The 26,730-nt window shown below is 61.7% G+C and overlaps 3 protein-coding genes across 5 annotated transcripts in view; 1 reads left to right on the plus strand and 2 right to left on the minus strand.

The window, feature by feature from the left end:
• Window positions 1–26,730, plus strand: part of ATP8B3 (ATPase phospholipid transporting 8B3) — a 129,386-nt gene that overhangs the window by 10,596 nt on the left and 92,060 nt on the right. The window lies entirely within an intron of this gene.
• On the minus strand, window positions 5,459–24,855 carry SCAMP4 (secretory carrier membrane protein 4). 2 transcript variants are annotated; one of them, XM_058728530.1, is made up of 7 exons: window positions 24,789–24,855; window positions 17,983–18,029; window positions 15,904–16,032; window positions 15,476–15,632; window positions 14,613–14,714; window positions 8,432–8,549; window positions 5,459–6,437 (listed from the first exon to the last, which is right to left on the minus strand). In XM_058728530.1, exons 2-7 carry the CDS (start codon window positions 17,987–17,989, stop codon window positions 6,258–6,260), a joined length of 693 nt encoding a protein of 230 aa, XP_058584513.1. In that variant the 5' UTR covers window positions 17,990–18,029; window positions 24,789–24,855; the 3' UTR covers window positions 5,459–6,257. The 2 variants fall into 2 exon arrangements, with proteins under 2 accessions (XP_058584513.1, XP_058584514.1); XM_058728531.1 differs by lacking the exon at window positions 24,789–24,855 and adding an exon at window positions 19,351–19,607.
• On the minus strand, window positions 18,010–24,886 carry ADAT3 (adenosine deaminase tRNA specific 3). 2 transcript variants are annotated; one of them, XM_058728522.1, is made up of 4 exons: window positions 24,789–24,864; window positions 21,728–21,808; window positions 19,620–20,826; window positions 18,010–18,029 (listed from the first exon to the last, which is right to left on the minus strand). In XM_058728522.1, exon 3 carries the CDS (start codon window positions 20,807–20,809, stop codon window positions 19,739–19,741), a length of 1,071 nt encoding a protein of 356 aa, XP_058584505.1. In that variant the 5' UTR covers window positions 20,810–20,826; window positions 21,728–21,808; window positions 24,789–24,864; the 3' UTR covers window positions 18,010–18,029; window positions 19,620–19,738. The 2 variants fall into 2 exon arrangements, with proteins under 2 accessions (XP_058584505.1, XP_058584504.1); XM_058728521.1 differs by lacking the exon at window positions 21,728–21,808 and having other exon boundaries at window positions 24,789–24,886.

The following is a 26,730-nucleotide window of genomic DNA, read 5'->3' on the forward strand; positions in this document are numbered from 1 at the left end:
AGTAGATTTGTTTAAAATCAGCCTCCTCCTAAATACAGTGCTCAATGGATTACTAGGAAAGAAAGGAAGAAAGAAAGAAAAGAGAAAAAGGCAGAAAGAAATCTACCTTGTCCACCAGCCAGGCCAGGGACCACATCTGCTCTGCTCACTACGTCTGTGCACCCAGCAGCAGGCACTCAGTCTGTGTGTGATCACTGCGTGTGGCAAAGGAATGACGGAATGAATGAACAGAGTTCACAGTCCTTCCAGATTCTGGAGCACTCAGGGGTTTGTTTCCTCAGACTTCCTGGCCCCATCTCTCCTCTCCTCTCCTCTCATTCTTTAGGAAAATCTGCTCTCTGCGCTCAGTTCCCAGGGGGTCAGGAAGCATGGTGGCCGCTTCTCCAGAGGAATTTCAGCCTAGCCTTAACCCTGAGCTCCAGCCTCGCCCCTGTAAAAAGCTGCGTGGCTATGCAGCTGAAAGATCATGGAAAGTGAGGCCAAGTCTGGGGTTGTGCCAGTAAAAGGCTGTGTGACAATGCACCGATCACCCACCCTCTCTGCTTCTCCGCATCCTCATCTGTAAGTTAGGACTATCCATAGCCTCCTCAGGTATATTATGGGAATTCATGGAGAAAGAATTGCCAGCACAGGACCCTCTGCCTCAAATGAACATCTCTCTAATCGCGGAGTCTCTGAAAAAGCAAACGGCCTCTGTGCTTCCTCATTTTGGACCCACTTCAAATGTGGTCCACATGTTCCTGCCTCCTTTTAGCTTTGATCATGGGGACACCATTTGGAAAGCTGGGGTGGGAAGCAGCCCCGTGGGAGCTCTCAGCACAATAAGAACATTGTAAAAAGGGTGAGCTGCTCTCTCCATTGCCCATCCCCCCATCCGGAAAAGCCAAACAAAATCCCAGCCTCCCGATAAATCCCAAACAGCTGTGGATTTCAGGGAGGACATGGGCAGGAAGCGACCCCTTCTGTTCCTTTACCCTTACAAGAGGCAGGCCCATATCTCTCTGCCTGTCCTTGGAGAGACCCCAGCACAGGAACAGGCCTGCATCCTGGGGTCCAGTGGACAGCGTACAGGCACAAGCAGGTGCCGGGGGTCACTTTTGTCAAACTGAATTGGATTTTCGCTCCCTGCAGCCAGGCCTTTCCCCCTGTGGGGCAGGGATGCAGACGCGCACATTCCCGTTTTCGAGATGTGGAAACTGAGGTTTACAAAGAAGTGGCTTGCCCACTGTCCCCTGGCTTCAAACTTGCAACGCTGGTACCCTCCGCCGGTGGGTAGCACCTGCCCCCACTGTTCTCCCTCCAGTCCCCCATCCCCCCGCTTGGGGGGAGGCAGCACCCCCCACTCCCAGTCCCAGTGTTTGTGGTGGAAGAGAACGCTCAACCCAAGGTGAGGCCTGGTGCCACACGCTCACAGTTCTGTCTCTCTGTGAGCTCTGGAGGGGAAACCGAGGCCAGAAGGCACGTGAGAGGCAGCCAGTGAGGGGTAGCCAATGAGAAGAAACCCAGGAGTTTCTGGGAGAGAGTGCAGAAGCTCCTGCGCGTAACTACCCACCCCCAAGGTCTCCCATCCTCTGAGAACGGACCCCAGCAAGGCTGTACCATGTGACCAACCAGCCACCTCTGATTGGCCCAGAGCGAGCCAATCAGCTCCTCCTCTGGGATTGCGGGGCGGGACGTATCTCTGTCTGCTTATGTTAAATGTGCCCCCAGATAGTGGTCTTCTGACCTCGTGTGGCTTCTCCGGCATCTGACTCTGGTGGTGTTGAGATACCATAGGTGAACAAGGGCCCCACTGTGCCCCGGCCACCTGGGACCTGAAACTTCTCGTGCTAAAACCCTGAAAGTCCCAGCAAACCAAGATGGCCTCGTCACCCGAGCATGGGACACGCAATTTGCTATTTGTAACCACAGATCCCAGATGAGGAGCTCCTCCACCCCACTCCCAGGGGGCCAAGGCCTGGATGAGGTAGAGGGTCGAATAGCGTCAACTCCAAAATTCAAGTCCACCTGAAACCTCAGAATGGGACCTTATTTGAAAATACGGTCTTTCGTCTTTGCAATGGAAATTAAATTCAGATGAGGCCATGCTGGATCAGGGTGGGCCATGACTCAATGGCTGGTATCCTTAGAAGACACACAGGGACAGAGTGGACACCCGAGGCATGCAGCCACAAGCCAAGGCGCGCCTGGAGCCCCCGGAGCTGGGAGAGGCAGGACGGTCCCTCCCCTGCAGCCTCCAGAGGGAGAGCAGCCCTGACACAGGCTTCGGGGCTCCAGCAGTTAGGAGGATAAATCGTTGTTTCAAGCCACCCAGTTTGCGGTACTTTGAAACGGCAGCCTCAGGAAACTCCCACAGACGTGGACCCAGAGTTGGCCACTGTTTTGGGTTGAGTTGTGGTCCCCAAAAAGGTATGTTGAAATTCCAACTCCCATACCTGTCCAAGATCAAGGTGTCACAGGGCTATTCCTGCTGAGGGAGAATCTGCCTCAGGCTCTCGCAGCGTCGCTGGGGGGATCACTGCAATCTTGGCGTCCCTTGGCCTGTAGAAGCATCACCCCATATTGGCCCCATCTTCACGGGGCTTCTCCCTGCTTGTGTGTCCCAATGTCCCCTTTTTACAGACACCTGTCGTATTGGATTAGGGCCACCCTCCTCCAGTGTGGCCTCACCTTAACTTGAAAAATTACTCCTTCAATGACCCTCTCTCCAAAGAAGGTCACCTTCTGGGATCCTGGGGGCTAGGACTTCCAACGTATAGATGGAGAGGTACTCAGCTGAACTCGTAGCAGAGCAAGCACACGGGCACACGGCACGGACCCACCACAGGGGGTACGCACACGGGCACAAGGACCAGCACCCACCACGCTCCACCTGAGTGAGGGCACAGTCAAGGCCCTCCAACCCCCAAAACACGGACAACCTGAGATAGGCTCAGTGCCTTCCAAAGCGTCCCAGAGGGACGGAGCCCCGACTGCCTGTACCTCTGACCTCCCTCCTGGCTCCTGCCCTCTTGTCTCCCACATAAAGCTTTCACCCCCAGTCTTTATGTTGGGCCCAGACAGGTCACAACACAGTGAATGCAGCGGCGACGGGAGAATAGAGCTGCCCTCTCTGCAAAAATGAAAAGAATACGACTCATCCCTTTTTCTAAAAAATGTTATTTTTTTAATCTTAGAATGTAATGAGCATATTTTTAAATAACATTAACAAATGTTAAACTTTGTCTTAAATTCTGGTTAGTCCTAGTACTTAACTGGGAGAGGCAGGAAGGACCTGTCCCTGGAACTTGCAGAGGGAACACAGCCCCAACGGAGACCTTGATCTGGGATGGTCCGGCCCCCAGGATTTGAGAACGCTGAGCCCCCACACCGCCCCATCATCCCCACCAGGGCCTTTCCGCCTGCCTCCCCTGGATTGCAGGCTCTGCCCTCCAGAAGGTGGGAGGATAGACGCCTGTGGCTTAAGCCCCCCAGTTCACGATCTCCTGGAGCAGCCACCCAGGCAAACTGTCCCACTCTCAACTCCACCCCCGTCCTCTGTCCTTACAGGTCACCTGGGGGCCGAGGACACGTGCACTCCTTCCTCCGGGCCTGGGCGTCCATCTCCTAGGCCGTCCCCTCCTCCTCCTCCTCCTGTCACCAACACCATCTCCCACCCAGCCCAGGGACACCTGCAGTCAAGGCACAACCATGCAACCCGTGTCCCACGTCCATAGGCGCGTCCCCCCAGCACAGCACACCCCATCTCTTCATGGTTTCATTTCCCTAATATCTGCGGGGCGCCTTCCTGCTGCAGCCGAAACATTTATCTTCACAACTCAGGACACAGCCCAGGAAGCGTCACAGGGCTGCGGGGATCACTGCAATCTTGGCGTCCCTTGGCCTGTAGAAGCATCACCCCATCTCGGCCCCCTCTTCGCGGGGCTTCTCCCTGCTAGTGAGTCCCAACGTCCCCTTTTTAGAAGGACGCCAGTCATTGCTTTAGGGCCCACCCTACTCCAGCGTGACCTCACCCCCACTAACTATACCTGCAACAACCCTATTCCCAAGTAAGGTCCCCTTCTGAGGTCTGAGGGTCAGGACTTCAACGTACAGGCCTGGGGGGAGGACACAGCACAACCCACGCTGCTTGCCTGGGGCTTTGCTTTGTCCGGTTTCTGTCCGCAGGTCTCGTTTCCTTCCCGTGGTGGCAAAGCATCCTGTGGAACAGGACTCCGCCCTCCCTCCTGTGTCCACGCGGGATGTCCACTCTGCCGACAGGCTGCCACACTGAGCCCTGGGGAGGCCCCTCCAGGTGGGTTTCTGTGAGACCTTCCTGTTTTTATTCCAGACACTTCCACCATTACTTTTCCTTCATGCCAAGTGACGCTGGTTTTTCATTTTCTGCAAACTCCCTTTTTCAAATTAAAAGTCGAGCAGCTGGGGGGCTCAGTCGGTTACGCGTATCTGACTCTTGGCGATTTCGGCTCAGGTCATGATCCCAGGGTCGTGGAATCGGGCGGGGTGCTGAGTGTGGAGGCTGCTTGGGATTCCCCCCCACTGCCACACTCTCTCTCAAAATTAGAAAGTAATAATTAAAAACAAAACCAAAAAAACAGCTAAGCGTATAAAACCAATTTGATTGAAAAGGAGGACTGGAGGGAAGCACACCGTGGGGGTGGATGGGCAGGGCTGAGGGGACGCCTGTGCGGGGCAGGGTCCACGGGCAGGGCACAGGGGCGACAGGCCACCGGGGCCGTGCGCCGGGTAGGGCAACACCGCGCCAGCCACAAACGGCCCCGCAGAGGCTCTGCGATGCAGGCAGGACTACAACGTTTATTTCCAGGATCCTCCCCCGTAACAAAACCTACCTTGACGTAACAAAGGTGCCCAGCGCCGCAGGGGCACGGGCTGTGCAGGGGCGAATCCGCACGTGCGCACACACGGTCCTCCAGGACGGGCTACCGCCTGGCGAGCCGGCCATCGGGAGGGACTCGGCCCCACGGTTAGTGCAATGCGTGCCTCTCACGGAGGCTGAATTGGGGACTTAGTTAAAGGGACCCCCGGGAGACCCAAGGCTTGGGTTTCCCACACAGGAGGCCTTGACCTTCGGGCACCCAGACCCGGGCGCTTTCTCAGGGACCGCGGCCACCTTTGGACACCACGTGGTGTTCAGCACGAGTAGCCAAAGCAAGCAAGCGTGTGTGGAGAACAAGGCTGGCCGTCCTGGGGCTTCCGGAGAGGCCGGCGACCCGGTGCGGCAGTGTGGGGCGGAGAGGGTCCCCGTCCTACCCCGAGGCAGCCAGCTGGGAGGAGAGGGGCAGCACTCGGGGCGCCCGGGAAGCCTGGCCAGCAAGGGCGAAGAGCCCACTACTCCTTCGGACCATCTGTTCACAAGGGTGCTGCAGAGATCCCCATGGGACATTCGGCTGCTCCGTCTCAGAAGGAGCTAGAACAACCGGAGGAAGTGGAGACTAAGGCACAGGTCTGTCCTGTCTTCCTTCCTTCCGAAAAGCCCTTCTCCTGAGAAACTCCATCCCCCGCTTCCTGCAGCTCGAGCACAGGGCTGTGAGGCCACAGGCTCCGAGCAGCCGGGGGCAGGCGGTGAGCGTGCGTGCGGGCCACCCGCCCTCTGCCAGGTGCCGTTGCTTTCCTCGGCTTGTACACGGAGGGGAGGGGCCAGCGGCCCCCCATCCTCCCCCAGAAGGATTCTGCCCCCGGTTTCGGATCTCGACAGAGATCTACTGCAAGTCCCCAGGAGGAGAGCCACTGCGGGCAGGAAGGCTGGAGCCAGGCTGGCCAATGGCCCCAGCACGGAGCGCGTGGGGCAGGCGGACAGGGAAGCCCAGCTAACGAGCCTCTGGACGACCCCGGAGGCTGGTCCACAAGAGCCCTCTGGCTACAGGTGAACAGAGACTTAGAAGGACGAGGACATGGGCGACTCGGCCACATGCCAAGCCCGTCAGGAACGAGGTGAGAAGGCAGAGGGCGAGCGGGCGGACACGGGGCCGTCAGCTCTGCAGGAAGGGCGGGTGGGCGGCCTGCTACTGCCTTGTCCGTGGGGAGGCCTGTGGTCGGCCCTCTGAGACCTCGACAGGAGGGGGCGTGGGCGTTTCGGTAACCAGACAGGACTCGCAGCCAGGGAGGCGTCCTCCTGCTGGGCAGCAGAGGCTGGACCTCCACGCCTGAAGGTGAGATGAACACGAGTGGGCCCCACGCTCTGGCCGGGGGCAGGGGAGGTGGGCGGCGGGGGCGGGCAGCAGGGCTGGTCGGCCCCTCTAAGGCCACTGGCTGCCAGCAGCCGGGTAGCTGGGCACGGTGGGGTACTCGGGCAGACTATTCCCCGAGAAGTTGTTGTACTGAGCCTCCCGAGACGGCGGGTTCCGCCAGGTGCCCGCATTCCACTCTGTCTGTGCCTTCTGGAAACTTCCACCGGCCCCCCGGTAGATCCTGTGCACCTGCAGGGACAGAAGGTGGGGGTGGGGGGCAGAGAAGTGCACGTGACCAAGAGAGACCTCGTGCTTAAGCCTGTGCTTTTCCTAAGCAGACTATAAAATACCAGAACGATCCTTGTGGAGACTTCAGGAAACGCATGGAAGCTGAGGCCGTCCCTCCCAGCTTCTCTCTGTGGACCGCCCCCCCCCCCGCCCCCCCCCCCTCGGGCCCCTTGTGATGCTAACAGCCATCCCTGGGCGTGACCGGTGGCTTCCAGGCAGAGACCCCCCAGAAAGGACTAACTCCCCACGGCCCAGCAGGCCTGTGCTGACAGGCCCCCCACCGCACCTCTGGGAATGCGGGGCAGTACGAGAAACTCTAGAAGTCCTGGAAAAGTCAGTAAGTGAAAACTGGCATTTTAACTCAACGCTCTTGATGCTTAGTGACGCTGAACACTTTCCTCATTTCTCACTGGGATTTGCCTTTCTTCTTCCACACAACTATTACTAAATATGTTTCTTTCCTTGGAGGCAGTGGGGGGTGTGCAAGACAGAGCCCGCACGGGCCTGACACCTCCGTCCCCCAAGGCCGGCTCACGAGGCTGGCCTTCAGGGGCGTCAGGACCCGGACTCTGGGGCTCCCACCACCCTCGGCGGCAGGGGGCTCGTGTCCCGGAGCTGTCTGTGCAGACACGAGGTTTGCACTGAGGACCTGCTCCCCTCCTGGGGTCTGGGGTCTCCGCCCGAGCCTGGCAGAGGGGCCTGCTGACCGACACCCGGTGAGAACCTGGGAGCTGGGTCCCTTCGTACCCCCTGGAGACCACACCTCACACGTGGTCACATGCCGTTTTGGGGGGACACCTGGGAGAGGATTCTGGAAGCTTAGCCTGGTGTCCCCACTCCCACTCCACAAGCCTCTGCCCTTAGGTCATTTTGCTTCTCATCCTTTCTCTGTATCAACCTAGGCCTTGGGGAGACTGCTGAGCCCTGGGGGTCTTCCTGACATGCCCCGCCCCTGGGGCATCTCTTTGTTTTGGAAGCACAGGCTCTCTCCTTCTGTCCAGGCAGCCTTTCTTTCTGGCCCAAGAGCCCTTTTCAGTTTGCATTTGCTTTCTACTCTGTGAGGTTTGCTGCTCGGAAGTCCCTGGTTGGAAAGTCGGCTCCTGCAGGGACCTCGTGGTGGAACCGCCTGGAGGCTCACTCGCTCGTGTTTTCTGCCGGCCCCACCCTGCCCTCAGACTGTCCACACGGCTGAAGGCATCTGGGGTGCAAACGGTGGGGCGGGGGGGGGGGGGGGGGAGTGGCAGGATCCTTCTGTCCGCCCAGCCAGGTGCACCCGGGAGAAAGCCTACGTAGGCCAGGAGCCCCACTCAGACAGCTAGAGGTGCGGGGCCAAACGCTCACGACACTCCGTGCGTGCTGGGGGCGCAGCGCTAGAGCCCGCACCGCTCCTCTTTCCCACGGGGACTCCACGCACGTCCCTGCGCCCGGGCCTGTGACCACCACCTCCGGGGGGGCTCGAGGCCGCCGGCCAGGCGCGGCCGGCTTCCCCAGCACCGCTCGGTGCGCGTTCCCGCTGCGGCCTCCGCACACCCAGGGCGGCACCGCCCGCAGGAACTTTCCGGCACAGAGACGGCGCCCCAGCCCCACACGGCCGGCAAGTATCTGAGATGCGGTGGGGGGTGCAGCGGATCCCCCCACTCCGTGTTTAGTTGTACTTAACTTTACCTCATGTGACTTTAACCGTAAATGGCAACAAATGTCCGGTGGCGGCCAAATCGGGCAGCGTGGAGTACACCCTGGGACACGCAAGTGCGGGGACACTAGTGGGTGGGCCCCCAAAGGCAGGCGCGGTCATCATCAGCCCACACTCTGCGGTTTCCCTAAGCCTGCCTTAGCAGAGATCAGCTCGTCACGGACACTGGGTCACGTCCCGGAACAAGGAGGATACGAGCTCCCAGGGCCCGGGCGATCCGGCGACCGGAAGATGCTGGAAGTCCCGGGCCCAGAGGACTCACCTTTATGATTGCGATGGCCATCATGGCAGCTGACATGGAGAACATGATGGCCGGAAGCAGCATGACCACGGCGGCCCCAACGTTGGTCTGGAAGAACCCGACTGCCGCCAGCCAACCACTGCAAGGGGCAAGAGAGAGCAGCATGGGTGCCAGCACGTCCACCAAACAAGGGCCCAGCATCCTTCATATGTAAACAGCTCCAACAAATCAACAACAACAAAAACGAATGGCAGAAAAATGGGCAATTTGTGCAAGGGCTCACAGGGGCCAATGCACACATGAAACGATGCTCAAACCCAGCAGTGGGGAATGCAAGCTAGAACGCGGGAACGTGTGGTGTGTGTGAGGGGCCGAGAGGAGCACTGCACCAGTGGGAGCGTGTCCCTTTGCGGGAGCAGTGGGAGTGGCCTACAAAAAGCCCTAAGAGCTCATTTCCTGCACCCCGGCTCTCCTCCTCTGAGAATTCACGCCACGGCAATGACTTATAACGAAAAGCCAGGAGTAACCCAAATGTTCACCAGCCGGAAACACAGCCACACGACAGAATGCTGAGGAGACGTTAACGAAACCAGAGCAGAAAAGAAAGCTGAAGATGAGTCAGGACAGCAAGACTCTACGAGACCCGTTCTGTCCATGGCACATGTGCAAAGTGGAAAGAACACCCACGCCCGCCTCTGGGGGGAAAGACAGAAGATAACTATTGTCGAGATTTTATCATTTTACTGATTTTTTTTTTAAAGTAGGCTCCACGCCCAACGCAGGGCCTGAACTCACGACCCTGAGATCAAAACCTGAGGTGAGATCAGGAGTCAGACGCTTAACCCACTGAGCCATCCAGGTGCCCCTTGAGATTTCATTTTTCTAAACAGGTAATAAAGACACACGGTTCAAGGTTCAAGGAACCTAAAGGCTAGGAAATTCTCACCGGTTCATCACTATTACTGAAACCATGTGCTTTATTCAGGTTTTGTTGCTGTTCCCCTGGCATCCCTGTTCCAGAGCCTGTCGTGTGGCCACATCCACTGAGAGTCCAGCCAGGGTCCCCCCCGCACAGGCTCCTGCGGCCACCCCCGCACCGTGGGAGCGTCACACCCGGAGAGACGGCCGCCCAGCACGCACGCGGTGGAGCCCCACGTCTCCAGGGGCTGCCCGTATTTGCTCGCACCTTCCGGAACAGCACGAGGACCGCAGCGCTCAGCAGCACGTGGGCTTTCCCACAAGCATGTTGAGGGACGATGCCACACTCCCACCGAAAGGGAAGCTGCGTGTCCTCCTCACCCAAGCGTGTGAAGTGGGGGCAGAGGACCCCTGGCCCACAGGCCCATTCTGTGCTGGGTGCTGGGGCCGAGAATGACCCTGGCGGTGGGGACAGGCCTGCTGCCTGTTCCCACTCAGCCTGGGGGAGATGGAAAAACTACTGGGGGCGCCCGGAGGGCTCGGTCGGCCAAGCGTCCGCCTCTCGATTTCGGCTCGGGTCGTGATCCCAGGGTCATGAGATCAAAGCCCCGCGTGGAGCTCTGTGCCGGGCGTGGAACCTGGTTGAAATCCTCTCTCTCCCTCTGCACCTCCCCAAAATAAAATTAGAAAAAATTTTGAAATAAAAAACTGAAAAAAGAAAAGCCACTGGGAGGGGAGACTCAGCTGGGTGTTTAGGCCGAGGGAGACGTAGGTGGGAGCCCACAGTGGGTGTGAGCACAGCTAGGCAGCTGCAGGGCCAGGCGGGAACCAGGCGCTCCTGGGAGGGGAGAAACGCTGGCTCTGCTGGGGGTGTCACCTTGGGGACGAACATCCTTCCACCAGATCTGGGGCTCTGGAAAGAGGGGCCGGTGGGCAGGGGCCCTAGCCTGAGGATCGTGGTCTCCAGGGAGGGCGAAGGCACCCACGGGCTGAACGTAGGACTGGGAGCCTGCCCCAGCCTCCCAGCAAGCCCAGCAGTGAGAATAACCTCCTTTATGACCCAGGATGACAGCACTCAGGTTCTAAGGACAGCAGGTGACAAACTGGCCTCCGTCAGGACCAACTGGATGAGCGACGGAGCCTGCCGCATGCCACCCTTGTCGGGGAGACACCACGGCAGCAGGGCTGGGGAGCAGGGAAGATGGAGAGGGCAGGCAGGGAGGAGATGAGGGGGTGCTGCTGGGTGCTCCCCCAGAGAGTCTCAGGAGCTCGCGGGGCTGGAACCAGGGACAGGACAACATGCACGTAAAAGAACGGTGCGGACACAAGACCTGGGGAGTCTGGCAGCTCCCCAGAAGGTCAACTCAGCTGCCGCGTCACCAAGCAACCTGGCAGCCGGGCGCACACCCGAGACACTGAGACCTGTGTCACAGCGGCACTACTAACGGCAACGCCCATAGACACCCAGAGCCCGTGAGCTGTGGACGGAGCCACAGCGTCCACCGCGCACGCGCACAGATGACGGTGTCTACCGCGCGTGCGCACATCCCTCGGCCGCGAGCAGGAGCGAGGCGCCCGCCCCCGCCGCCCCACGGGCCGACTCTGAACACACGACACTCAGGGAGGGAACGAGACACGAGAGGCCACATGGGGTGTGAGTCCACTTGTGTGAAAGGTCCAGAAAAGCTCATCTGGGGACAGGGAGGGGGCTTGTGGGGGCCGGGGGAGCGGGTGGGGGTGACGGCCAATGGGGGCGAGTTGTTTTCGGGGCAAAAGAACATTCTGGCACTAAACAGAGGTGATGGCTGCACCACCTGTGAACGTACTCTAAACCACTGAATTGTTCACCTTAAAAGAGCGAATTTCTGGTCTGTGACACGTACCTCACCAAAGCCATTATTCTAAAAACTGAAGTCTGGGAAACTACAGGGCAAGCAAGCCTGTTTCTTCGATGAATCGATCAGAAAAAGACTGGGAAGGGCGAAGACAGAAAACGACTCATGGAGACGTGCGCGCCTCATCTGGGTCTGACCCGGAAGGACAGCTAAAGCAGAACGGAATTCAACGCCACATGGAATCCTGAGCAGGGGGGCAGCCGTGGGGACGCAGGGGAAATCCAAACGCGGCCCACGTCTGAGCACCGGCACTGCAGCCGCGCACACCTGGGGTCGTACCAAAGGCGTATCAGACACCCCTGCTGGCGCACGGCCACGCGCTGTCCCGTCTCCGCGCCTCTCTGTAAACCTCCAAGTAGCCTGACGTAAAATACCCTGTTCGAGGGGCGCCTGGGAGGCTCAGTCGGTGAAGCGGGTGAGTCTTGATCTCAGGTTTGTGAGTTCAGGACCCACGGTGGCCATAAAGATTACTTTACAAATAAAATTGGGACACTTGGGTGGCTCAGTCAGTTAAGCATCCGACTTCGGCCTAGGTCATGATCTCCTCGTGGTTCGTGGGTTCAAGCCCCACGTCGGGCTCTGTGCCGACAGCTCGGAGCCTGGAGCTGCTTTGGATTGGGTGTCTCCCTCTCTCTCTCCCCCTCCCCTGCTCACGCTCTCTCCCTCCCAAAAATAAACATTAAGAAAAGTTTTTTTAATTAAAAAAATTACTAAATAAGGTTGAACTCATGAACCAAGCCACCCAGGCGCCACCCAATGTGGGTTTTGAACTCACAACCCCGAGATCAAGGATTGCACGCTCCACGGACTGAGCCAGCCTGTTTAAAAAAGACGGGATCTCAGCGAGCGGACGGCACGAAGGACTTTAGGTTGGTCTGTGAGGCGTGAGGCAGCATCACGGGTCTCGCATGTAGGGACACTGCGTAGGATACTTGTACGTCCTGAAAGTTCTTCTCCTTTATGAGTTCGCGGGGAAGCGTCTGCAGAGGAGATGACCCACATGTGGAGCGTGAGGGGGGCAACAGACCCACAGGATACAGAGCTGGCTGCGCAGCGCGGCCGGCACCCCGAGAGCACCCTCTGAGGACGCGCTGGACCGTCTCCGGGAAGCGCCCAACGGCTGCTCCGTGTCCCACGCGGAAGGTCGCGAGCAGGGACCGGCCGGGGCCACAGCCGCGGTCCACCCGGCCACCGGGGACCAGGAGGACGGGGAGACCCTGGCCGGGCTTTCAGGGGGAGTGCGGTTTGGTGAAGCACACCTTCGGTCCCAACCCCCTGCTCCGCGCCCTGAGGAGGCCAAGGGGCCGGCGGGGAGGCCGGGGGTGTGCCAGCACCAGGCAGTCCACCTGTGTGACAGTCAAAGAAGCCACAGCAGGGCAGGGGGGTGGGGCGCCCCATACACTTGGGGAAATGAAAGGGCCCGGAGGCCCTGCCCCGCGTGTGCTGGCCCCAGGCCTAGCCTTGCGACAGAACGGGAGCGGTGACGAGCTTCGGGAGAGCGGATGGGCCTGCAGCGTCCCCCTCCCGCCTCCCCCTAATTTTCCAGAGCAGCTCTCTGCCCAGGCTCACCAGCTGGTTGGTCACCGTCCCCTGCTCTGTTTGGCCTGCACTCAAAGAGGGCTGGGACGTTCCTGAAGTCCCCTTTCTGCAAGCCAACCCCCAAGGAAGGTGCCCACCATGCCAGCCCAGTGTGGAAAACGGCGTGGGGGTGGCACCGGGCAGAAAAGAGCCCGCACGGGCCTGACACCTCCCGCCCCCGAGGCCGGCTCGCGAGGCTGGCCCTCAGCAGCATCTGGACCCGGACTCCAGGGCTCCCGCCACCCTTGCCGCCCGGGGGCTCGTGTCCCAGAGCTGTCTGTGCAGACACGAGGTTTGCGCCGAGGACCTGCTCCCCTCCTGGGGTCTGGGGTCTCCACCTGAGCCCGGCAGAGGGACCTGCTGACCGACCCCAGTGAGAACCTGGGCGCTGGGTCTCTATGCCCCCTGGAAACCACACCTCCCACACGGCCACATTTGTTTTGGGGGAATTAAGTGCCTCCTGGGGGACACCCTGGGAGAGGATTCTAGAAGCTTGGCCCAGTGTCCCCGCCCTTGCCCTCCATCCCTTTGCCCTGAGTTCAAATTACTTCTCTGTATAAACCAGGGCCTTGGGGACGGACAGGCTGCTGAGCCCTGGGTGTCCTCCCGGCACAGCCCCACCCCTGGGGTCCGAAGCCAGCCCCTCACTGGCCCTGTAGACTGAGATCTGAGAGGGCATCAGAGAGAGCTCATCTGCCCGACAGGTGCAAAGACCCAGAGGGAGGGTGTATCTTGGAAACGGTCCCAGGCGAGAGGGGACTTCGAGCCTCTATAAAGGGGGCAGAAGACACGGGAGGGAGCTGAGGAGCAGGTCCAGGAGGCCACCAGCACCCACCTGGGGCCTCGAGCAACAAGACAGCACACGTTCGACGTGCGGTGACCAGGACAGAGCCTCGTGGCTCTTCCGGGGCAAAGAGGAAAGAGTGACAGGAGTGAAACCCAGGAGGATGGCAGCAGGGTGTCCCCAGCTGAGAGCTGGAGACACGGCGAGGGCCGCGGCGTGTGACACCCGCCCTCAGGGGACGAGCTCCCGATACCGAGATTTCGACCGACAGGCCAAGCAAGACACACGTGAGCACAGGGGCGCGTGATGTCACGGCACTGACCAAGCAGAGCCACACACACGCAGCCGTGGCTGTCGCCCACAGGACGCTCGGTGCCGCAGACGTGACCTGGGGGTGCCCACATCCTCATCCTGGGACTTGTCCCCTCATGCAGCAGAGGGGACCTTGTCAAGGCCCCCGAGGCGGGGGTGACCCTGGGTGCCCAGCATCCTCACGAGGTCCCACGAGAGCAAGGCAGAGCCAGGCGACCCGAGCTGCTGGCCGTGAGGATGAGGAGTCCTGTGGGCCAAGGACGCGGCGCCTCCGGGAGCCAGGAAAGGGAGGAGACGGGGCTCGCTGGGGCCCCGGGAGGGGGGGGATTCCAGCCCTGCCCACACCTGGCCGTGAGGCCCGTGTCAGATCCCGGAGCCCAGAGCTGTGAGATAAACCTGCTTCCCTCCGAGTCACCACGTTTGCCGTGATTTGTTCCGGCAGCCATGAGACCAGGTACGAACCCGTCCAGGCAAACTCAAGGCCGGCCCTCTCCAGCTGTGCCCCGAGCCGCTCCTCCCAGGACGTGCCACCGGACCGCACTTCCCGGTGGCCCCGGTGGCCCGCGAGCGCGTCCTGGGCAGAACCCGGAGGGCAACAACCCCCAGCCCCCACCCCCCACCCCCCACCGCCCCGTGCGGGTGCTCACGATGGCCGGGGCACCGCTGGGCACCCACACGTCACACCGCGGCGCCACAGCCCGGGGGCCCGGCTCACCACGCGCCCCATCCTGAGAGGCCGATCGCCTGGATAACGGTCAGGACGAACTGGGCTCCGAAGATGAAGAAGAACGCCATGAAGTTGAAGGAGCTGTCGGCCCTGCGGAGGGAGAGGAGGGAGAGGACGGCCGTCACTGCGCGCATGCACGGCCAGTGAGGGGACTGGCTGCCTCCCCGGGTCAGCCCGGGTTTCGGTGACCACCTAGGGGCAAACGCGGCACGTTCCTGAGTCGTGGGGCCCACTGGGGGCGAACATCCACAGGAGCCAAGAGGTGCCAATGACCCCAGTGTTCGCAGACGTATGAGCAGCCAGACACAGGCACACGTGTCCACTTCGCACGCGCACGTCCCTCGGGCCGCGAGCAGGAGTGAGGTGCCCACGCCCGCTGCCCCGCTGCCGGACCCAGACATGAGAGGCCACACGGGGTGTGAGTCCACGTGTGTGGAACGTCCAGAACAGGCTCATCCACGGACAGGAGGGGGGCTCGTGGGGGCTGGGGGAGGAGAGGGGGTGGAACAGGGATGGAACGTTCTGGAACTGGAAAGAGGTGATGGACCCACAGCCCCGTAAAGATACTGGAAACACTGATACACGAAGCGTCTTCTGACAAAGTTATTAAAAGACAATGGGTTGTGGGTGGCTGTAGCCCGCAGACCGTGAACATAACCTGTCCCCCGCCAACCGGACAGGAGAAGGGACCCAGGCACCAGGCACAGAGCAGGTGCAGGTCCCGAGAGTGAGAGCGGGAGCCGCATGGACCTGAGCGCACGCGGTCAGGCGTCCTGGCTCCCCCCCCCCCCACCACCCCGCCCCAGCTCCGAGTACCAGACGCTCCAAGGCCGCCCCGCACCCCCACTCACCGAAAGGCCTTGTACGCAGGCCGGAACCAGCACACGTAGCCGCAGGGGGAGAAGAGCAGTAGCCAGACCAGGGCCAGGCCGAAGTTGGCTCCCGAGCCACCACCGATCCACCAGGCCAGGCAGGCGATGAGGTTGACCCCCAAGGTGGCACAGTAGACTGGGCGGGGGGAGGGGGGAGAGGCGAGGAGGGTGAGCCTGGGCGGAGGGTTCCGGGCCGGGCCTCTCGGGCCTCTCCCACCCGCCGGGAGAGCAGGGCTGTGGCTCTGCTCAGCGTGGGCACCAGGGGGGCCGGAGAACAGCTCAAGGGACATCATTTGGTTGGAAAAACGGATTTATCCCAGAACCCTTGGGCTCTCACCGCCCGGGAGGGGGCAAGCTGTGGCCCGGAGGTGCCCCATGCCCGCCCCCGCCCCACCCCGGCCGCTCACACAGCCAGAGCTGGTAGATCTTCTTCACCAGGAGCTGGTGCTCGATGGGTATCTCGTCGGAGAAGTTCTGGTAGAAGCAGGGCTTCAGGGGGATGAACTTGGGCAGCGGCGGGAAATTATTCTCCTTTTCTGCAGAGACAGAAACCACCGCAAAACAAAACCGGGCTGAGGGACCCAGTGACAGGCCCACACACGTCCCTGTCCTGGTCCTCAGAACCCGTGGACATGTCACCTCGCGTGGCAGAGGGGACCGTGTCCAGGCCCCTGAGGCGGGGGTGACCCTGGGGGCCCCGGGGGCCCGGCGTCCTCACGAGAGGGAGGCGGAGAGCCGGGCGGACCCCGCGCTGCTGGCCGTGAGGATGAGGAGGGGCCGCGGGCCCAGGATGCGGCGCCTCTGGCAGCCGGAAAAGGGGGACACGGGGCTCCCTGGGGCCCCGGGAGAACCGGCCCTGCCCACGCCCGGGCGTTAGGACTTCGGAGCCCATAATCGTGGTTTAAATCACTACGTTGTGATTCCTCAGAGCAGCCACAGAAGACACGCAGACTCAGTGGCAGAACACAAATGCTGGTGACAGCTGCCTCGAAGGAAGGTTCTGGCATCCTGAACATATGAGCTTCCTGGGGAAGCTCTAAGAAATGACCACAAACCGGGAGGTATCAACTATAGGGATTTACTGTCTTCTAGTCCCGGAGCCCAGAAGTCTGAAGTCAAGGTGTCAATGACATCATACCACTGTGTGGCAGGACACGACTCCCAACTACCTCGGGGGGCCAGACCATGAACAAAACAGAGAGGACCCCTGCCCTCGAGGTGCTGCCCTCCTAGGCAGGGGGAGCCCGGCAGTAATCGCGATGGATGGACGACACTGTGGCATACAGGAGATGTCACGTGCAGGCCACCAGGGATGTGTGCTGGGTGCTGGTTAGCTGTGATTTAAGAAGCGGGTCAGGGTAGGCCTCACTCGAAAAGGCAGAATTGGAACCAAGACTCCAGAAAGCGAAGAGGAGAGGCCGGTGGTTCTGGCCCCTGCAAAGGCCCCGGGGTGAGTGCCAGGTGCTCTAGAGGCAGCGGGGAGACCAGGGGCCGGAGGGGAGGACAGGGAGAGGCAGACCATACCATACTGGTCACAGAGAAGCCCCAGGCATCTACCAAGGGACACAGGAAGCCGTGGACCATGCCAAGCCTGAGCCCGGCAGGGTTCGACCCCACCCCGAGCTTGCTGGCTCTGCGCCTGTGTGATGAGACACGGGGAAGGGCCTCCCCGGCACAGCCTCCGTGCCACGGTCACAGGTCACAGCCCTTCGCGGTTCCTGCCCAAGGCCCCAGCAAGGACCTCACCTGGCCCCTGCCCTGCTGCTCTCCCCTCCCTTGACGTGACCCCTCCCCCCGCTGCCCACAGCAAGGATGGGGTGACGCCTCCGGCGGCCAGGCGGCCAGCACACCCTGCGCCGAGGGGGGAGACAGAAAACCACCAGGCAAATCACACGCCCCTTGAAACCCTGTCTTCTTGGCAGATGAAAAGCCCCAGGGAAACGTTGTGCGCAGATTTGGGACTCGGGGGCCCGAGTTCCAATCCCAGCAGCAGCACCACCAGCCTACCCCAGGCACCCAGGGCCCCAGCCGCCCTACACCTGAGCTCGGGGGCAGGGTGACCGCGTCTGGAAGGCGCGTCTCTGTGGCACCTGGCCGCGGCTTCAGGGCCCCACCTCACGTGCCCCACCCCTCCTCCTGAGCGGGAGGGGGGCAGGCAAACCCACGAGGGAGTGAGGGTGTCATCTTACGCACGTAGGGATGAACCCAGAGGTACCAACCTCACGCCTACACTGATGTCAACCGCCCAGCGGGCCCCAAGGCAGAAGGCCAGGCCGGGCCAGCTACTCCTATGGAGACCGGCCTCTCCCTCTAATCTGGCTCCAAGCTAGGAGGCAGCCCCGACACCCGTCGTGGGAGGAGGGGAGCGAGGTGTGCGCCCCTCCCCGTGGTGGGGGGCATTACGGTCCGTCCGGCCACCAGGGGACGCTTCCCAGAGGAACAGACAAGCTGGATTCCCCGCCGCAGGGCCTCCGGGCGAGACTTACCAGACATTTCCGCTGTGACAACTGGCGGGGCCGAAGCCTACAGCCACCTGGAGGGGAGACAGCCACAGTCAGGGGGTCCCCAAGGCCACTGGGGGACCCCCACACCAGCTGTGTGCCCAGCAGCACCCACGGGTGGAGTCCTCACCTCCAGGCCACCCCAGGGATGGTCCGGTCCCAGAGGCCAGTACCCTGCACCACCTCCCTCCAGAGCCCCGTCGGCAGCTGGCAGGAGAGGGGTCAGGCTGTTGCCAGGTCACACACCGGCCAGAGCCAAAATGTTCCTGGGACCCCCCCCCCCAACCTACCCCATGCCCTCCCCACCCCCCAGGCTTTCTCTTTATCCACGACTGGCTCTGAGCACCTCCTCGGGGCCACAAAGCCCAACTTGTGAGACACTGAGAACTGGGTTCGCGCTCACTGCTACGTGACACGCCATCAGTCACACAACCTCTCTGGCCTGCGGTCGTCGCCCCTGCAAGCCTCGCAGAGCTGAGGATCGCGTCACGACCCGAGCCAAGCACGTGGCACCCCAGCGGCCCTTCTACGTGCAGCCACGTGAGCTGGTGTCACACGGCGGCCCCACGTACCAGGCTGCCACTAACACACACACCCGAAGAGAACACGCCGGTCCCCGGGGGCTCTGCGGGTGGGCACCGCCATCTCCAGGAAATGAGCCACAACGCGGCCTTGCCCGGCACCCACCAGGGCCTCACGGCACAGGTGAGCCCGGCGTGGGCAAGGGAACCGTACCTGGAGGAAGGCAGGGGGACGGGAACCCACAGACGTCTTTCTCACGCACAGCCCAGGTGAGAAGGTTCCAGTGAGGCGACGCGGAGTTTCCAGGGTCCACGCCCCCGAGACCCTCCCGCCCGCACCGCCCATCCACTGCACTAGCTCGAGGGCAGACCCCCTGCCCCGGCCCCAGGGGCTAGGACGGGCTGGGAGGGCTCAACGGGCGGGCTCAGAGCAAAGACCACCCAGGGCCCCCAGCTGGCCCGGTGATCCAATCACGCACGGCTGCTGAAGGGACACACGTCGCTCCTAGCACTACCGGCTCTGCGGCAGACCCCCGGCTCAGCCCCTCTGGCCAACTGTGAAGGTCAGGAGCCGGGCTGACCGGAAGGAGCCTTGCGGTGGGGTGAGTCCAGGCCGGCAGGCTACACCCTAGCGTAAACACACGCTGGCCGGCCACGCCCTTCCAGACGTAGCACACAGGCAGAGGCCCCACTCCCAGGGCCACGCTCTTGCCCCACTTGGCTCAGAAGCTCCCCTTCCGCTGTACAAACCCCACACCCTGGAGGAAGCGGTCACTCCGACCCAGGTACCCTCGGCCACCACGGCCCCATGCCTCTGTCAACAGACACCGACCTGGTTTGGGGGTGTTTATTTTCACATGTAGACCCGCTCTGTGACACCTGACACACAGGGGACACCGTCCCAGTGGACCCTCGGGCTGGGGGCAAAGGGCAGCTGGAGGAAGGAAGTCCGAGTGCCCAGCTCCCCGGCCCGGGCCGGACCCCCGCTAAGCTCAAGCCCAGGGAAGAGCTCAGTTGGGCACAGATGCGTCCCCACACACCGGTGCAGACAGCACAGGGTCTGGCTCCGGGCTGGGAGACGTGAACGTCCCTCCAACTGACCGGCAGGATCACAGCTGGGACGAGGAGGGACGCAGGGGCCCGCCGGTGGAGTCTGCCGGGAGGCTGAGATGCCAGGGGAGAGCCCGGCCCGGGGTCCGGGGTCCAGCGGGCACGGCCGCCTACACGAAGGGGTGCAGCCGGCGGCACTGGGCCTCCAGAACACCACGGAACACCTGGAAGCGGTGGTTGAGGTCCGGCCGGGCGTGGATGCGGAAGCGGGTGCCCAGGGCACCGTCGGGCGACGGCGCCCCGTAGAAGACGCGCTGCACGCGGGAGTGTACCAGGGCCATGGCGCACATGGCACAGGGCTCGCGGGTGACGTAGAGATCATAGCCGGTGCACACGTAGGGCAGGCTGTCCCCGTGCGCGTCCCCGTCCTCCTCCAGCTTGCGCACAGAGCCCGCGCGGACGCCCTGGGGGACGACGGCGGCCGGGGCGAAGGAGCAGGCAGGGTAGGGGCGGAGGTCATAGGCGCCGCGCCCCTGGCCCCGGGCCACCAGGTCGATGCACACCATGGTGGCATGCAGCAGGGGGCTGGCCGCGCTGCTGCAGTCATGGCCCGTGGCCAGCACGCGGCCCGAGGACGGGTCCACCACCACCGCCCCCACGGCCCTCAGGCCCCTGGCGGCCGCCTGCTGCGCCGCCCACACGGCCCGCTCCATGTGGCCCTGCATCGCCGCCTGCTCCTGCACCGAGAAGAGCCGTCCGGCCAGGGCACGGGCCACCTGCCTGTCCTCGTGGAAGGACGTGGGCCAGTGGGCGCGCGCCTCCTCGAACTGGCCTCTGGTCAGGGGCGGCCGGGCGGGCACGGGCACCAGGAAGGGCTGCCCCAGGCCGCGAGGGTCCACGGCCGGCCGCGGGAGGAGCTCGGCCAGCGATCTATCACCCGGGGCCGGCCCCGCCAGGCACAGCAGCATCTCCAGTGCGTGCGGGCGGCTGGCATCGCGGCTGGGCCGCACCCTCTTGAGGTGAGGCTGGGCGGGCAGCGGGTGCACGGCCGACACCTCCTTGAGGAGGCGCGAGGTCTGACGCTTGTCGAGGACGGGCGCGGCGTAGGCCAGCACCAGCTCCACGTCCTGGGACTGCTGCTCGGACAGGACCGGGAGGGCTTGCCACGGCGCAGGCGCTGGCTGGGGGCTCGCGGCCTCCTCGTCCCCACGCTGCTCCGCGAGGCCCGGGGCGGGGTCCATCCTCGGCAGGGCTCCGACTGTGGGAGACAGAGATCGGGGCAGAGCATCATCCCTCAGCCGCAGGAGTCCGTCCCAGGTCCCAGCGTGCGGCATCCGAAGTCCGGGAGCTCCGCCCACGCGACGCGCACCACCGGCCGCGCTGGCCCTCAGATCCTACTAACTCTTGGTCTGCAGAGCTTAGGCCATCACTGGCATCCTTTTCTCCCTGTGCGAGGTGCCACGGGTGAACGTGAGCGGTCTCGTGAAGCGTCTTCACGCTGACTACGTGCTCAGGTGCTCACGTTCCGTGTTTCAGGTTAAGCGAACGCATCTTTACAGTGAATTTCACCTGCTTCTTTGCGCATTTTTTTGGAAACGCGGCTTCTAAAACGCTTAACGTTTCGTGCGTACCCCGCATCATAACCCCGTCGGTCAGCACCGCCTCGGGTTACATCGGAGCTGCACCACTGGTCCTCTCGACGAGATTCAGAGGCATCAAAGGTGCCACCGTGTGCCCGGAACACACCGTCCTCTGGAGTCCTGGGGTGGACCAGCCCCCTGCCCCTTCCCCGTGGACAGGAAAGTGCTGGGATCATCTTACAGCTGTGGGCTTTCACCCTCTCTGATGCGCCTGAGCCGCCCAGAACCTCACTTACTCATCGGTCGGGCCCGTTGGAGGGCACAGGGCACCCTCACCCACCGCGGTCCGTCCAAAGCTCATGATACAAATTTGACAAGCGCACAGAATCGGGGGGGCCCGCGGCAGCCACAAGAGGCAGAGAGCGGAGAGGGGCCCCGCGTGCGCTCCCAGTACTGTGCCCGGCAGGGCCCGCGGCACCGACCCTGAATCTGCTCCCGGCACACACCACGCTCAGGACCCCACGGCCCGCACCGGTCACGAGGCTCCCACTGTCTCCATGGCAAAACACACCGTCTCACCTGTCCTCCAGGAGCACAGCCGCTGAGTAACACAGGCAACAGGGGGCTGTCAGGGGGACGCCGCCGGCGGGGGTGCCAGCTCTGAGGCAGAAGGGGGAAAACCCGCAGCACAGTCACCGTGTGAGCCAGTGACAGCTCCCCTCCACGCCCAGGCGTGTGCCCACGAGAGCCGAAAACACACGTCCACAAAGAACCCCGCACACATGTGTCCACAGCAGCCAGACGGCGGATACAGCACAAGCACCCTTCAATGGATGAATGGACGGATACACGCGCCCACCGCAAAAGGTTCACGTCCCTCGGCCGCGAGCAGGAGCGAGGCGCCCGCCCCCGCCGCCCCGCGACGGACCCAGAACACACGACGCTCAGGGAGGGAACCCGACACGAGAGGCCACACGGGGTGTGAGTCCACGTGTGTGAAACATCCGGAACGGGCTCATCCACGGAGGGGGAGGGGGCTCGCGGGAGCCAGGGAGGGGATGGAGGAGTGACTGGTGATGGGGACGAGGCTTCCTCTGTGGGGGGCATGGAGATCTCTGTAAGAAGACAGCGAGGAGAGTTCGGCACCCCTGCGGACGTACTGAAAACCCCAGAGCCGGACGCTTTAAACGGGTGAGCCGCAAAGCGGTAAGGCTGCTAGAGAAAGCGGGGAGGGGGAAGGACACGGGGCAGGCGCGAGGTCAGCAGACTCCACGCGAGGCCCAACCACTGGTGTGGTCCCCACCACGTGTCCTCCCAGTGACACAGGAGGGAGCTCCTGGAACTGTCCCCGTTCCACAGGACAAAGACAAGGCTCTGTGGGGTGCAAGGCCTTGCCTGGGGCCACAGGCAGGCAGAGTCACGATGTGACCAGGCTCTGGCCAGGCGGGCCAGCTCACCGCCTCTGCCTTTGGAGCCCCTGCGTAGGGCAGGGGTCCTGAGCCTCTCCCACAGATAAGAAAGAAGCAGCTTCAGGGCACCTGGTGGCTCAGACGGTTAAGCGTGGACTTCAGCTCAGGTCAAGATCTCACGGTTTGTGAGTTCGAGTCCCATGTTGGGCTCTGCACTGACAGTGTGGAGCCTGCTTGGGATTCTCTGTCTGCCCCCATCCCGCTCTCTCAAACTAAATAAACTTTAAGAAATAAAAAATAAATAAATAAAAGAAAAAGAAAGAAGCGGTTTCAGGAAACAGTGACCCGCCTGAACCCCCAACCCCAACGTCCGGAGGGGAGTGCCAGCACGGGGGCAAGCAGTGTCCACGCACGCGTGTTCCGTATAAACACGCCCAGGGATGTGGAGCAGGATGGGGTCGGCTGCTGGACCTGGGCTCCTCCTCTGTCCCCAAAGCCCCAGATGAGTCCCCAGCTCCAGGCACTTGGCTGCCTCTACCCCCCCCCACCCCCCCCTCTGCTGGTCTCGCCCAGCTCAGTCCCCACCCTGGCATCTGCAAGGACAGCCGCGGCGGGCTCAGAACTGCCTGTGTACGTTTCTGGTTGCAGCGCCTCTGCCTCTGGTGCAGAAGTCCAGGGCCCGGGAGCACTAACAGCATCGGCGGCCCCCAGAGGGTGTGCTGGACCAGGGAGATGGGACCCTAACCTCAAGTCCCCTTGGCAGCTTAGGCACCTCCCCACTGGAAGCACGGGTGCTCCGGGACCCCCCGAAGATACGGGGCAGCTGGCTCTGGGAGGGAGACAGAAAATGGCATTTATACACCCAGGAAAGCGTAGGCTCGAGGCCTCATCTTGTCCCTGGGTGACGAAGGCAGGCCAGAACCTGGACCTGGGTGTGTGTCCTGCCCTGTCCTAGAAGTCCACACCCAGCCCAGCTGTTCCCTGCCTGTAAGACCTTGGGCACCTGCCCTAGACCCCACCCTCAGTGCCCCTTCTGAGAAATGGGAACCCATCACCACCTCCCAAGGCTGAGAAAAGCCACATGAGCTCCACGCTGTCCCAGGGTACAGCTCCCAGGGGGCGCGGTGCCCTGTGGTGGGCAGTCTAGGAAGGCTCCTCGGAGGCGGTGACCCCAGCTGGACCCAGAAGGCAGGTGAGGCAGGGTGGGGAGTCCTTGGCAGAATCTCGGAGGGCTAGTGCCCTGTGGTGGGCAGTCCAGGAGGGCTCCTCGGAGGCGGTGACCCCAGCTGGACCCGGAAGGCAGGGGAAGCAGGGTGGGGAGTCCTGAGCAGAAGGAACAGACGGCTAGAGCCTCACACACGCCCACAGGGCGGTAGCTGCTGGATTCCAATAGTTTCCAGGGCTTGGCTGCCACCTACATCCCTAACAAACTCCCCATTGGAGTGGGGCCGCTAAATTCGAATTCTGGACATGCGCAGAATTTGCGAGCGCGGTGCTTGCAAGCTCTGGGGCTTGACGCGAACATGGACATCGCTTGTCGTGTACACGGAATTCTAACCTCCCGGCGCGTCCTGCGCTTCACCTGCCCAACCTGGCCACCCTACAAACGGCCCCTCTGTGTGTGACAGTTCGCGAACACTGGGCATGTGGGGTGTGGTAGGAGACCCCTTATCCGCGGAGCCAGGGTAAGAGAAGGCCTCGAAAACCCACTCTTTCAGTATCAGGAAAGTTTAATGTTTGCCACGTTTACCAACGTTTAAGACGCCAGCAGCTGGCGGGAAGCTAGTGAAAGGGAGGACCGGAGGCAGGGGGCTGGCCGCGATGACCCCAAGCACGCGCGAAGGGGAAGGGGAAGGGGAAGGGGAAGGGGAAGGGGAAGGGGAAGGGGAAGGGGAAGGGGAAGGGGAAGGGGAAGGGGAAGGGGAAGGCGAAGGCGAAGGCGAAGGCGAAGGCGATGGGAGGAGAGGGGCAGCTGGCTGTACGGGGCCTCCACCCCCGGCCGCAGGGGCGCGCGCACGCGCAAAAGGTCGACGGGCGCGGGGAGCGGCGGCCCGCGGCCCGGGCGCCCCGCGCGCACGCGCACGCGCACACGAGCGGATGCCCCCTGCTGACTCCTCGCGCCCCGCGCGGCCGGCGCCCCCACGCCAGCCGAGGCTCTCCTTGACTGCCCCGGCTCGCCGCCCGTGGGAGCCGGGGCCGCGAGAACCGAACGCCCGGGTCCGCGCGCTTACCTGAAGAGCCGCACGCGAGGACTGCGCCTCACAAGTCTTAGCAACCGACCGCTGCCCCGCCTCCGCCTGCGCCGCGCGGCACGACGGGAGCGTAGTTCCAGGGGCGGGGTCGGCGCGGGACTGGGGCGGGGTCCGGACTACAATCCCCACAAGGCTGCGCGCCTGGCCGCCGAGCGCCGCCCTTCTCTCGAGTGCGGGTGAGCGCGGCGTTGAGGGTTCAAGACCTCCTGCGGGCGGCCAGAAAAAGAAAACCTTGGCTGCCGTTTAGGGAGTCAGAGTAGGGGGACTGAGGCAGAGGGGCACACGACCCCCGCTGTGACGCTCCCCCAGCCCAGGTTGCTGCTGCCACGTGGCTCCTAAAAGGGCTGTCCCCAGAGACCCAGATGGATGGGTCAGGTTCCCATAAGGGTCTGGGAGTGGGCGATGCTTGGCCTCAGTTTTCCCATCTGTACAGTGGATGAAGGGGACCTCTTGACTCTTTTAGGCAAAACGTGCTAACTTTATGAGCAACTCCAGTTATTCATTCTAGTTAAAGAGATTTAACCCAGCGGTTCTCAACCAGGGGCAATGCGACATTGGCCAATGTCTGGGGACATTTGTGGTTGTTACAACTGGGGGTGCGCTTAGCATCAAATGGCATCAAAACCGGGAGGCCAGGGATGTCCCTCCACACCCTGCGGTGCACAGGACGCCCGCAACACAAGCAACCCCAAATGTCCACAAAGCAGAGGTTGGACGACCCTGGTTTAACCCCGTTGCTGAGTAAAGAGAAAAATACAGCTCTAAAAGCACCCTGGGCGGGGGAGGGGGAGTACTGGAATTCCATTTTCTGGATGCTTACTTCCTGCAAGAACCAAGGAACCCCCCCCCCCCAGATCTGTCAGATGTCTATCCACGGAGGGGGTGGCTGCAGGGGAGAACCCTAGCTGCCACCATGTCCCTCAACCCTGCGGGGCCCTGAGAATCAATCCGCAGGTGTTTCTCTTAGTTTGCAAAGCATCGTGATGTCCGCGTTTATTCCTGGTAAAACAACATCCCAGGAAACAATGCTGCTCACAGCTGGTCACTTTCCTTTTTCTCTTACAAATAAAAACTCAGATTAATATGTCCTTTAGTGTTCGGGCTATTTTTTTTTTTTAACGTTTATTCATTTTTGAGAGAGAGAGAGAGACAGACAAGAGTGTGAGCAGAGAGAGAGGGAGACACAGAATCAGAAGCACGCTCCAGGCTCTGACTGTCAGCACAGAGCCTGACACGGGGCTCTAGAATCTATGAATGGTGAGCTCATGACCTGAGTTGAAGTCAGAAGCTTAACTGACTGAGCCACGCAGGTGCCCCATGTTTTTTGTTTGTTACACAGATCTCTCCACCCCTGGAGGTGTCCCTCAGACTAATGTAGAGCCCCTTTTGCTGATTTTTTTTTTTTTAATTTTCATGGTGTTTGATAGGCATATTAAAAGCAAAGACTAGATTTTCTGCATGTAAAAAATGAAACTCCTCAATGTATTTTTCTGCCTATTTTTTTATTATTTAAAACAATTTACGGGGTGCCTGGGTGGCTGTCAGTTAAGCAACCGACTTCAGCTCAGGTCATGATCTCACAGTCCGTGAGTTCAAGCCCCGCGTCAGGCTCTGTGCTGACAGCTCAGAACCTGGAGCCTGCTTCGGATTCTCTGTCTCCTCTCCTGCTCATGCTCTGTCTCTCTCTGTCTCAAAAATAAATAAGAACATTTAAAAAACAATTTTTTTAAACAATTGGGGGGGGCACCTGGGTGGCTCAGTTGGTGAAGTGTCTGATTTCAGCGCAGGTCATGATCTCGCGGTTTGTGAGTTCAAGCCCCACATTGGGGGGATCTGTGCTGTCAGCTCAGAGCCCGCTTCAGATCCTCTGTCCCCCTCTCTCTGCTCCTCTTCCGCTTGTGTTCTCCCAAAAATAAATAAA

Source organism: Neofelis nebulosa, chromosome 4 (assembly GCF_028018385.1).
Source record: "Neofelis nebulosa isolate mNeoNeb1 chromosome 4, mNeoNeb1.pri, whole genome shotgun sequence".
Classification (NCBI taxonomy): Eukaryota; Metazoa; Chordata; class Mammalia; order Carnivora; family Felidae; genus Neofelis; species Neofelis nebulosa.

Coding starts and splice junctions, on each gene's coding strand:
- SCAMP4 (XM_058728530.1), bottom strand. Junction 8,550..14,612: donor CTCTCAGGATGGGGCGCGTG/GTGAGCCGGGCC, acceptor TGCCCCTTGCAG/TGGTTGGCTGGCGGCAGTCG. Junction 6,438..8,431: donor TGGCCATCGCAATCATAAAG/GTGAGTCCTCTG, acceptor CTGTCCCTGCAG/GTGCACAGGATCTACCGGGG.
- ADAT3 (XM_058728521.1), bottom strand. CDS start 20,809: ATGGACCCCGCCCCGGGCCTCGCGGAGCAGCGTGGGGACGAGGAGGCC.